This window comes from Loxodonta africana, chromosome 20, assembly GCF_030014295.1.
Source record: "Loxodonta africana isolate mLoxAfr1 chromosome 20, mLoxAfr1.hap2, whole genome shotgun sequence".
NCBI classification, from domain to species: Eukaryota; Metazoa; Chordata; class Mammalia; order Proboscidea; family Elephantidae; genus Loxodonta; species Loxodonta africana.
This window is the reverse complement of record NC_087361.1, coordinates 3,778,500-3,791,360: the sequence shown is the minus strand read 5'-3', so window position 1 is coordinate 3,791,360 and position 12,861 is coordinate 3,778,500. Positions and strand designations below refer to the sequence as shown.

The 12,861-nt window shown below is 39.2% G+C and overlaps 1 protein-coding gene across 1 annotated transcript in view; it reads right to left on the bottom strand.

Moving 5' to 3' along the window:
• Positions 1 to 12,861, bottom strand: part of MYH15 (myosin heavy chain 15) — a 209,814-nt gene that overhangs the window by 190,284 nt on the left and 6,669 nt on the right. The window contains 5 exon segments of the mRNA XM_064273474.1: positions 6,914 to 6,976; positions 8,734 to 8,761; positions 9,396 to 9,551; positions 10,593 to 10,595; positions 10,966 to 11,148. Of these exon segments, the coding sequence (XP_064129544.1) occupies positions 6,914 to 6,976; positions 8,734 to 8,761; positions 9,396 to 9,551; positions 10,593 to 10,595; positions 10,966 to 11,148 (433 nt within the window).

The following is a 12,861-nucleotide window of genomic DNA, read 5'->3' as shown; positions in this document are numbered from 1 at the left end:
GAGCTTCATAGGATCTCCAAGGAGCGGTTGGTAGATTCAAACTGCTAACCGAGAGGCTAGCCGCCGTAGCTCTTAACCACTGTGCCACCAGGGCTTCCTGTATACATATGTGTGTGTATAGATGCTTCACTGGTTTTGCTTCTCTAGAGAACCTAGACTAAGATAACTAGCAAGAACTTATGATACATCTTACTTTCAAAGTGACTACCTTTCAAAGAGTAAAAAATGTCACATGGTTTTGAAATGTCACCCGTTACTGTCTGGAGGGACCCAGAATGATTGATAGGACTTGCCCTGGATGATCTGCTGATTGCTAGATGTGTATACTTATGTGTGTTACTGACTCTCTCTGTGCCTTAGTATTCTTATCTGAAAATGGGAAAAATAATATCTGCTTAGACTATTCCTTCATTCATTCAACAAAGATTTTTTTGAGTGTCTACAATGATCCAGGAGCCCTGCTAGGCACTGGGGTTTCAAATCTAAGACAAAGACACAGTCCCTCTTCTCATGAAACTTGTATTCTAGTGGATAAATGGCTTTAATGCAAGGACTATAATGTGGGAACAAGTTTGTCATGTTTTGAAACCAAAAGAAAAGCCAGTGGTACTGAATCTTAGTGAGTAAGAGAAAGACAGGCATAAAACAAAGTCTGAAAGAGACAGGTACCAGATAAAGTAAGTCATGTAAGCCATGGTAAGGAGTAGGGTTTTATTTTATGTGTATTCTGGAGACATTGCAAAGTCTTAAGTAGAGTAGAGATGTGATCTTACTTATGTTTTCAAAACACCACTGTTTTAAATAATAGATGGTCCTGTCTCCCTCTTTCCTTCCTCTGTCCTTCTCTTCCTCCCTTCCTTCCTTCTCAATAAAAAGCTTTAAAGCAGACTCTAGTGGGGCAGTAAGGCTGCCCAGAGGCAGCAGGGGCCCATGCAAGAATACCAGATGTAGCCAAGAATGTGGTCAGCTAAGGGGCAGCTAGGCTTTGCGGGGTAAGGGTGATGGAGCAGGATGGAAAGCAGCCTGGCAGAGGTGAGAGGGTATCAGACCAGGACCACAACCTAACTAGGCAAGGAGAGTGGCCACAATCAGGGTGACTGAGCAATTAAGTAAAAATGTAGGATAATGGGAGCTGGGTTTCTCACTATTAGAGAGGGGGAAAGGCTAGAATAAACCCTATGGTGTTAGATTGGAATTGAAGATATCAGATGCAAATGTGTATGCATGTACATACATACATACACATATACACGTACATATGCATACAAATTATATGGAAATATAAGTATTGACTTGCCAGCAATGGGTTGGTTTTTTTGGTTATACATACATAAAAAAAAAAAAAATACGTACATAAAAAAAAATTTTTTTTTTAAATGTAGGTTTTATTTTTAACCCTTTTTCTTTTTTCCTTCTCCCTTCCCTTCTCCTTTCTGTCTATCCCTTCTCCTTTCCTTCTTCTTTCTATCTATCCATCTTTATGTTTATTTTGCTTCTCTATTTTTTTATTTTCTTCTATCTTTCCAACTTTTTTATTGTTCCATTTCATTTGCTTTCTTTCTTCTTTTTCTTTCCACTTGCTGTTCTTCCCTTTTCTTTCCTTCCCTTTTATCTTTCTTTTTTCCCCCCTCCCTATTCTTTCTTTACCTTTTCCCCTCTCTTACTTCTTTACAGCTTTCATATCTCAGCAGCAAATCCCTTAACATTCTAACAAATCCAAAGCCTAGCAGCTGTTTTATGGGCCAGTATTAGCACTTATTATGTCCAGTCAGACGTCACAAGCAGATGTCTAAAGTGTGGAAAGAGTGGCTCTAAGGCCTTAGATGGAAACTAGCCAATACATCATGAGGCTATTCTTTAAGTGCGCCCAGAGAATCAAAGAGGACACCTTCTACAAATTTCCTTATAAATTATACAGTGGCTCCCTGTCTTCTCATTCTTGGCATAAAAATGGATTTGTGAAGCTAGATTTTGAAATTCAAATTCTTCCTCCATCATGGGACTGCTAGTCATCAAACCTACTTAAGAAATAACTTTCTTCTTGTAAAAAAATCCCCGGTGAGAAATATGCAGAGTTAAGGGGAACCATAGCCAAGAGTAGAAACAGTAATTGTAGTATATTAAGTATACTAAGTATATTAAGAAGTGCCTGCTAAATTAATTTATTATAAGAAGTATAGGAAATTACAAAGGAAAAAGTACTTTCAAATCTGTAAAATGTAATAAAACATAAGACAGTACTATAATTTGCTGGTAAGCTTCCCTACGGGGAGTAGAAAGGAATTTGGAATGATTAAGACAAATATTTTCTTCTTGAAATTGACCAAACAGTAGAAGCTTCTCAGATACATATCTATATGTACTTTTAATTGTCTTAGTGATGAGGCTGGTAAAATTTTTTTGAGAAATCCAACAATATTATAGGACCTTCTCTGATGCTATAGAGACATTTTTCATCCCCAGGTGCTCAGATGGCACTCTGGTGGTGCAGTAGTTAAGAGCTTGACTGCACCAAAAGATCAACAGTTCAAATCCACCAGCCACTCCTTGAAAACCCTATAAGGCAGTTCTACTCTGTCCTATAGGTCACTATGAGTCAGAATTGACTCGACGACAATGGGTTGGCTTGGTTTTGGTATGTGCTCAGATATCAATTTTACCATTTGTTTAAAAATAAAAGATTCTGATATACTGCTGAATCACACTACTTACAAATGAGAGAAGTTGTAATTGCTTGGGATTGTGGTATTTCCAATGCTTTCAAGACAGGATTCACTTGCACATTTGATCTTCTGAAGTCACCTGCAGAGACACATGCAGACGACATGCCACTAACTAAGTGTTTAACAGAACTCGGTAATGTGGCAAGCCTCCCATCCCCAAAACAAAGCCCTATCCTCCTTCTGATAACCAGTAGCCAAAACCTGCTTCTAAATTTGGCTATAAGGTATAATTTGGAATGAAATATCAGAAGAATAAATAGATGAGAGAGATTGACAATATATGATATTAATTGGGAATATATGAATATGTGTGGGAGCTCACTTATTTGCAATGCTTCTTTTTTGGTTGACATTGGCTTAAGTGGGAAAAGGAAATGGTTATGTATCTTCCAGAGCACTATAGCCTATTTTCAGACATACTTCCTATATAGCGCCCCCCACCCCCATTGTTAACAACCCTCTCTTTTCATCTAATCCTTACAGTTGGAAATTTATCCTATGATAATAAAGCAGACTCTTGGCATTATTCAATTATATTTTTGCTTGCTGTTATTCCTAAGTAATCCTAGAGACCCATGTCAAGTGATCAATCATATTGGTCATGAATTTGAACCATGCACACTCAAATCAATGGGCCAAAATGGACCATCTACACAGAGAGTTAGTCTAGATGGCCACCCAGAACCCACATTTCACCATGGCTTTGTTTCTTTCCACTCAGCCTCAAAGTCCCATTTTATGGGGAAAAATATATATATATATTATATGGTGTTAAAAATTTACAGATTTACAAATATTATACCCCTTCTTTTTTTTTTTTTTCCTAACTACCATGGATCTCCGGTCTTTCAAATCAGTAAAAGGGCTTTATGAACAAAGATTTGCATAAAAATGTTACAAATTATCATGAAAGACTAAAGCCTAAATATCTGACAATGAGAAAATACTAAGTAATTGTACAAAGTAACAATAGAAAGTTAAATGAAAACCAGAATGACAAAAGTTATACTGATTAATACTAACAAAATACGTACTCATTTCCAAAAGTTAAAAATTAAACATAAAGTATGTGGAGAAATTGGAGCCCTCATCCATTGCTGGTGGGAATGGTAAAGCCACTGGGGAAAACTCCGATGGTTCCTCAAAAAGTTAAACACAGAACTGTCATGTGACCTATGAATTCCATTCCTAGGCATGTACTCAGAATAACTGAAAGCAGGAATGCAACCAGAAACCTGTACACCAATGTTCACTGCATCACTCTTCTTAATAGCCAAGGGGAGGAAACAATCTAAATGTCCATTATCAGAGGAATGGATAAACAAAATGGGGTATACTCATACAATGGAATATAACTCAGCCATAAAAAGAACTGGAGTCCTGATACACACTACGATATGGATGAACTCATTATGCTGAGTGAAATAAATTAGTAATAAAAGGACAAATACTGTATAACCCCACTTTATGAAACAGCAAATGTATAGAGACCAAAGCTTATTATTTGTTATCAGGAGATAGGGAGGGAGGAGGGGGAGCCACTGCTTCAGGGGGCACTGAGTTCCTGTTAATTGTGGTGGAATAATTTGGAAAAGAATAGTGGTAATGGTTGTACAACACAATGAATGTAATTAATGTCACTAAATTATACACGTAAAAATTGTTGAATTTGCAAATGCTTTGTTATACATATTTTTTACCACAATTAAAAAAAAAGGTTCAAAAAATGTAACATAAAAAATAAAGTTGCCTTTAAGGGGATAGGAGATGGTCTTAATGTATTAATAACATAATAATTTGTTTTAATAATTATAGATATACATACACAAATAGATAGGAAGATACAAAAATAATCAAATAACTGAAGCTAAATAAACACAGAACTGTTAAATAAAAGGAATAGAACTAAGTGCAAAGTTAATAGGCTAAGATTGTAAATGCGATGAACATTACGTAATTCTGACAATACAGACTAAGGAAAGCAGAGAAAGTTTCATGGAAAGTGAGGCGTAAGTTGAAACTTAAAGGAACTGTAGATACGCAATTGGTTGGGAGAAGGGGAAGAACATTTCAGGCTGGAAAAACAGCATGGGCAAAGATCTGGAGTTAAAAACAGAAGAGCTTTGGCTGGAAGACATAAGGTTAATTGAGAAGCAATGGAGGAAAAGGTTGAATAGGCAGTATGGAGTTATTTAATAAAGAACTCTAAGTTCCAGGTGATGAGTTTGAATTGTATTAAAAAGATGATTGCAAATCCTTAAAGGTTTGGAAACATAGAATTGAAACGGTCCTGCTAGTACATTAGGAAGATTAATCTGGCAGTGGTGTCAAAGACGGATTAGAGAAAAGAGAAATTAAAGACAGAGTGTCAGGGGAGGAGGTTATTGTTTTTCAAGCTTGGTTTCTGCAGTAATTCCATAATTAAACACTTACCCACCAAAAAACCAAACCCACTACCGTCAAGTCGATTCCGACTATGAGTAGAACTGCCCCATAGGGTTTCCAAGGACCACCCAATGGATTCAAACTGCTGGCCTTTTGGTTAGCAGCCGCAGCTCTTAACCACGGGTTTCCTCAAACACTTAGAAGGGTTTTCTTAAGCACAAGCTATTAATTGATACCATTATCTCCCCCACTACATTCGTTAATCCACCAGAAATTACTCCCCAAATTTTCCTTCACCCTGTTAGTGTGGTCTCATTCTTGCTCCTGCTGAGTGGCCAGGACAAAGACGCCATGGACTGGCAGGTAGAGCCAGGAACCATACAGAGGCATCATGAGCATAAACATTGTCCTGCATAATAATAATAAAAAAAATGCATAATAGGTGCTCCCAATTCAGTGTAGATAACCACAGAAAGACAAAAAGGACACTTGACTTCGGCATTATTATTAGAGCTTTGTTGTCATATCTTTGTTGTTGCTGTTCTTGTTGTTGTTAATGGATCAGTATAAGAGCTACCACCTTATCTCAGGGTCAAAGGCTATATATATATAAAAAAAAAAAAAAAACAGAAAACTTAAAACACATGCAAAAAATGAAGCTATATCTAGTGAATAACAGAGTTCAGAGACACCTAAAAAAAAAATCAATCCATTTCAGTAATATGGCTGTTAGAAAAGAAACTTTCTGTGGTTTGAAAATTGGATAAGATTGCTATTTTCAAATACTTCTTACCTTGCAAAGACAGCAGGAAGTGTTCAGGATTAAATTTAAAAAGCAAATAATAACACCAGGCACAGAAAGATGAGACGGTCCAACACTCAGTACGCATTGATTTGCAGTGCCATTCAGCCTTATCTAATTTCATTTTACATATCTACTTTTAGGGTCTAAAACCTATTGCCATCGAGTCAGTTCCAACTCTTAGCGACCCTACTTGGTCTAATTGCCCTCAAATTACCTTAAAGCCCACTAACCTATTAAAGGAGCTAAACAAAGTAAGCTAAGTTAAAAACCATCAAGGATAAAAAGAATAGAATAGAGAGAGAAGGTAAAGTTTTTCGGAATCTGGGATACGATTACACTTGAGGGTATGTCCTTCAGGAGCAGGACATGATCCAGGAGTTAGGGCGAAAGGATCAGGCTTTTAGTAGCCCATATTTGTGGGAGTCTGACATCTTATCAGAATCCCTGGTGGTGTAATGGTTGAGTCTGGCTGCTAACCAAAAGGTCAGCAGTTCAAATCCACCAGGCACTCCTTGGAAACCCTATGGGGTCATTCTACTTTGTCCTATAGGGTCGCTATGAGTCAGAATCGACTCCATGGCAACAGGTTTGGTTTTTTGTTTGTGTTTTTTGTTGTTGTTTGTTTGTTTGACTTCCAACAGTAGTTAAGGGATTTGGAAATATCAAAAGCTGTTATCAAGGCACCTTAGCCCTTTGTTAAAATGGTATGGATCTTAATGGGCCACATAATTAAAGGTATAATTCTCAGTGCATCCAACCAACCAAGACTATGCCAGTAAATGCCCCTCAAAGCAGGTTCGAATCAAATTATGTGACTTCATGTTTGTCAGGTTACTAGTTTGGAGTTCTGTGTCTCTAGTCACCTCCTTACTCCTCCTAAGCAGTTGTGGAAGAGCCTCCAGGACCCAATGGATACAGCCACTCCACCTTTCCTGCCAAAGTAAATGAAATAGTTCTCATGAACAGTTACCAGCTTTTTCTTGTATTCACCCATGGCTGCTATGTGGCAAAATACTAGATAACGTGTTTGATGTTCACATTCTTTCTAGCGCCAGATTCACCACTGTGATTGGAAATTCAATGACACAGTTAGCTGGTTCAGAACATAAACACAATGAAAGTTCAGTAATTCTGACCACGTAGGTTAAGGCAAACAAGGAAGGTTTTATGGAAAAGTGGAACTTAAGATGGAACTTGAAGGAGACGTAGGTATCTAATTGGTCAAGAGAAAGGGAAGGACATCTCAGGCTGTGAAAACAGCACGAGAAAGAATCTGGGGTTGAGCGTGAACAAGGACTTTTGTAAAACCAAGAAGGCAGTTCTTCACAGTCCTGTTAAAAAAAGCAGAGAGCACCTCTACTGATTAGAGATAGGTCTCCTCATTACCAACTGCTCAAAAGATTTTTCACTTATCAAAGCTGCCACATGGTCAAATTCAACCTTTTCCTCATTTTCACCAGGTAATAGGGCTTATGCTTCTCCCTTTGATAATTAGCATACTTTGTAACATGGGAAGAATGTTTTTGTTAGTTGTCATCGAGTCAATTCCAGCTCATGGTAACACCATGTTACAGAGTAGAACTGCTCCATAAGGTTTCTTTGGCTGTAATCTTAACAGAAGCAGATCACCAGGGCTTTTCTTCTGTACTGCTGGGTGGGTTTGAACCACCAACCTTTAGGTTGGCAGTCACATATGCAAAACATTTGCACCACCTAGGGCACTTACATGGGAAGAATACAGCTATGAAATTATAACCTCATCACCCAAATAATCTTAGAGTCAAATTCTGCCTTTATCTGTATAACCAGTTGCCATCAAGTTGATTCTGACTCATGGCTACCCTGTGGGTGCCAGAGTGGAAAAGTGCTCCACAGGGTTTGAATGGTTGATTTTTCAGAAGTAGATCACCCAGGACTTTCCCCCAAGGCACCCCTGGGTGGACTCGAACCTCCAACCTTTCAGTTAGCAGCTGAGCACTTACCTGTTTGTACCACCCAGGGCCCTATTATCTGTATACTCCAGAAAACAGTCTGTCCTCTTTGAATAGGGCTAAACTCTAACACTCCTCTAGCTCTAAGCTCCTTAGACCTTAGGATTCCTCTTGGTGTGACTGATGCCAGTGGAGGGCCTAACACATAAAGTGCACCATCACTGCATAGGAAGACCAAGGGCTTCAGTACTCCACAGCTCTCGGGTCTCATTCTGTCCCCTCAGACACTGGGCTGACAGTTCAAGTGGCCTGTCAGTGCTCTTTCCATCAAAATTAACATACAACGTTACATCACCAAGGTTCTTTCCTTCCTTCTGCTTCTTCCCCTTTCTTTTCCCTCCAAGCCTCAGTTCCCACTACTTAATGTACTGTTTAATGTACTTTCACTGCTCATACAGCATGTTTTCTGCCCCATGGTCATACCCATTGGACATCCAGCCTCTGTCTAATTAACTACCAGTCCAGAGGCTTGTGAAGACGAAGATTTGGGACACTGGAGCTCTCTCTGCCAAGAAGGTGATTAAAAACATCTTGTGCACTGAGGGCTCTAAAGCGTCTCCTAAAATGGTGGAGGCAGGCTAGTTGGTGCCATATTTGGAGTAATCACCGACTAAAGTGTTAGTCGGAATCGACTCAACGGCACTGGGGTTTTTTTTGGGTTAAAGTGTTATGACGATATCCTGAGTATCCCATTCTTGCCCAGAATGTACTCTGCATATAAAGAGCAAGAAATTCAAAAACAGTGAATTTATGTTTTATTCTCAGTGAAATGTAGGTGTTTCCATTGAAACTCTCACTGCTGGTCAAAAAGAAAAAGCAAGACAAACACGTGAAGAGCTGAGACCGATTGTCTTGGCCTACAAAACAAAGGAAAATGTCAGAATAGTCTTATGCCAGAGCTTCTACATATTGGCATGAACTTATTCAAAATTTCCTTGGCTACAATTTGAAGTCAGACATAAGGGAAAGGGTTTGCTCCGTTTACAGTTAGAAAAAATATCACTTAAATGGCGCAAAGTAAAAGAGATATTCTCTTGCCCATATTTATATCAGTCATAAGAACATATCAGTTCTAGGCCTATTTCTCTGTTCCAAATACAAATGATAACCAACTAATAGTTGACATTTTTGTCATTTTAAGAATCACGGTGTAGTGATAGCTATAGAATAACTTCTTTGTACCAGACACTACAGCAGACGATTTATATAATGGTAGGTGCCATCCACAGGGGGCTTAGACTGGGCTAGCCAACATGCCAAACCCTTTAAAGGCATTATTTCACTTAGGTTCATGTGTGAACTAATCTTCCCGATAACCCTAAGAGGTAGGGACCGTTTTGCCCATATTTTATCCAGAAGGAAACAGAGGCTTCAAGTGATTAGGTACCTGCAAAGGCCAGACTCTCCTCACAGTGCCTAACTGCCTCTGAGTGACCCAGAGAAAAAGTAGATAGATATTTTTACTTTTCATTTTGTAGGGCAGCTACTTACTGTGAAGCATATCCTGAAAGGTGTTATAAGCAACAGCAGAGATGTGAAGGGGAACCTCTGATGCCCTCTGCCTTTTGTAGCCAGCCACAACTTCTTTCTGATACACTGGAAGCCACTTGTCAGGGTTTATGGTCATGCAGAAAAGACCTGAATACTCTGAGGGAAGATCAGAAAAGACACCAGGAAATAGAATAGAAATACCCCTAGATTTGTCAGCTCTTCTACTGTCAGGTAATATTTGCTTAGATAGTTACTTAAAAAGAAACTAAAAAGAGGAGAGCTTTTGGACTCTTGTAAAGAATGGACTTCAAACAGGAAGAGACAGAATCAGGGTACAGGGACAACAGGACCTGGGATTACCTCTTCCCCAGGAGATCCGCGGACTGTTAGCACGTCAGACACGTTTAGCTTTGAAGACACAGGGGATGCAGCAGCAGTCCGGCAGAGATCTCAGGAACAGCGTCAGGCAGTTGGGGCCAGGAGGGAATCAGTGCCTCTGCAAAATTAGGAACATGATTTCTAGGGCATTTAGGCCTCACGAGTGTTATCCAGTCACTGTGGTGATTTGAATTGTGGCTCCCAAAAAGACCTGCCCATGTCCTAATCCCTGAAACCTGTAGATATGGCCTTATTTGAAAAAAGGGTCTTTGCAGATGTAATGTCAAGATGAGATCCTCCTGAATTATCTTCTTGGGCCATAAATCCACTGATTAATGTCCTTATAACAGACACAGAGGAGAGATACACAGACAGAAGAAGACATGACACTCAGAAGAGAAGGTCATGTGAAGACCAAGGCAGAGAATGCAGAGATGCAGCCACAAGAAGCCACCAGAAGCTGTAAGAGGCAAGGGAGTGTTCTCGCCTAGAGCCTCCAGGGGGAGTACAGCCAGGCTGACACCTCGATTTCATAATTCTGGCTTCTTGTGGTGATTTGTTACAGCATCCCTAGAAAACTAATACAGTCACACAGGGAACCGGATAGCTGGGGAACATGCTGCTGCAGGCTGTGGCTTCTGGGGCAATGGATCCCAGTTGCCACCATCTGCGTCTAATCTACTCAGTGCTGCTTCTGCTGCATAGATGGACAGTAAACCAGAGAATCCAAGCAACCAACCATCACCAATTTAATGATGATGGAAAAAAAAAAAAAGCCCATTCCATTTACTGAGTACAACTAGGTGACAGGCACTGAACTATCTGCTTTACCTACATTCTTTTATTGACTTCTCCCAGGTACCCTGAAGAAGCTGGCATTATTATCCCACTTCATGCGCAAATAACCCATGGTCACTCAATTTGCAAGTGAGAGCTGGCATTTGGACACTGGTCTACCAGGCTTCAAGCCTCGTGCTCTTAATTTAGCTTGGCAACCTATGGCAAGGGTTAGAATATTGACAAAATAAAATTGGTATGCTAAAATAAAGTCTCTCCCCAGTGGGCGTGCCTCAAGGACTATCCCCAAGTAAGTATGCTTAAATTCCATGTAAGATATCACCCAGGAAAGGCCTGGAACATCGTCAATATGAGTTCCAGCCTGATCTTCCAGTAGTAAAGCATCTGTACACACAGATCATCCAGTGCTCATAGTGCCTTTTCAGGTTATACAGCACAGGTGCTTCACTGAGGTGAGTCAGTATGGCCATGTCTTCAATCATTTCAAACTCTGGAGGGCTTATCACCTGGACTTTGTGCTCCTTGACACTGACTCTGCAGAAAGGAGAGAAATGCAACATATATTCTCCTATTTGCCCTATACGCATTCATTTTTCTATGCATTAGAAAGAATTTTCAGAGTCAAGAAGATGTCTCATTAAGGATAGGACAAGAAGAAATTAAACCAACGTTAATGGAAGAAATAGGTGTTCCTCCTACCCACTCCTTCCCTGAAGATGAGGTTAAAATACATGTGTGTGTGTATATATATATATATACACACACACCCAGTATATATAAAAACAATATATATATATATATAAACCCACTAACCCACTGCCTTCGAGTTGATTCCGACTCATAGTGACCCTATAGGGCAGAGTAGAACTGCCCCAGAGGGTTTCCAAGGAGTGCCTGGTGGATTTGAACTGCCGACCTCTTGTTTGGCAGCCATAGTACTTAACCGCTACGCCACCAGGGTATCCATATATATATATATATATATATATATATATATATATATATATATATATATATATATATATATATATATATATAATTAAATGTTTCTGTCCTGCAATGCCCTAATCCTATGGCTCCTCACTGACTGATTACCTCTGAGAGTTCATGGTTAATATCATGCATGATCTGCTCCCTTTTGACATCACAACATATTTCAGAAGTTTATAAGAAGTTGGTGTGAAGGGTCAAGGAGACGGACTTCATTCTTCCAGGTTTATTTCAAAACCTATCGTCTCCTTCAAGCCTTCCCCAACTACTCCAGCTCATTATTATTATTTTTTCTTCTGCCTTAAGCCTTTAATCACGTATACAACCTGTATGTACTATTATTAACTCCTGGATATGTTTTAATAATTGACTAAGTCATACTTATTTCCAAAAGAAATTATAAACACTTTAAGGAGTTTTGAGGTTTTCTTCTTCTATAGTCTCTAAAGTACCTCTCACATGGTAGGTACTCAATAAATATTGATACCTTGATTAATATGAATTCATTACTATTATCAAATAGATGCTGGGAGTTCCTCTCAAAAGTTTCCTAACACCATTTTCCATGGCCCTTTTCTTAAATTAATAAATACTACGGTGTTAATAATCATCCCCATTTAACCCCAGTTGGTGACGGCTTCTTCTTTCTAAGGCTCCCATAGCCTCTGTGTTCTTGTGTTCTTGATCTAATTCCTACCCACGGTCTTCTTGACATTGTTACAACAGCAATTTTTTTTTTTTTGAGCCCCTTCAATTACCATACTTCAAGGACTCCTTCTCTTCTGCCTTCAAAGACATGTAGAACATAATAAGGTCTCTTAAATTTTCAAAAACTTCATTTTTACCCTGATTCTGTTTTTCTCTCTTTTACTAACAACTAGCTTCAATAAGTAATACTCTATATAGGGTCACTATGAGTCAGAATTGACACGACGGCAATGGGTTTGGGTTTTGGTTTGGTATACCCACTGGTTTGATTATCTCTGATGATGTTACAAAGATCAAAGGAGATCAGAAGTGTAGCCACTTCTAACATCAGGAGGAGGAAGACTGGGGCAGAGTAACGCAGAGGGTGGCTGGGGCAATGGGACTTTCATAAGAAGGAAGGAGAATAAGCAAGACAAAACCCAACATTTCTAGATAGCTCTTTCTACATGCATTAACTTAACGTGTTCACACTCTTCCTCCCACGATTTCTTTTCTAAATCATAGTTGTAACCGCATTATATCCACCAGACTAACAACAACAACAAAAAACAGTTGCTGTAGAGTCAATTACAACTCATGACAACCCCACGTG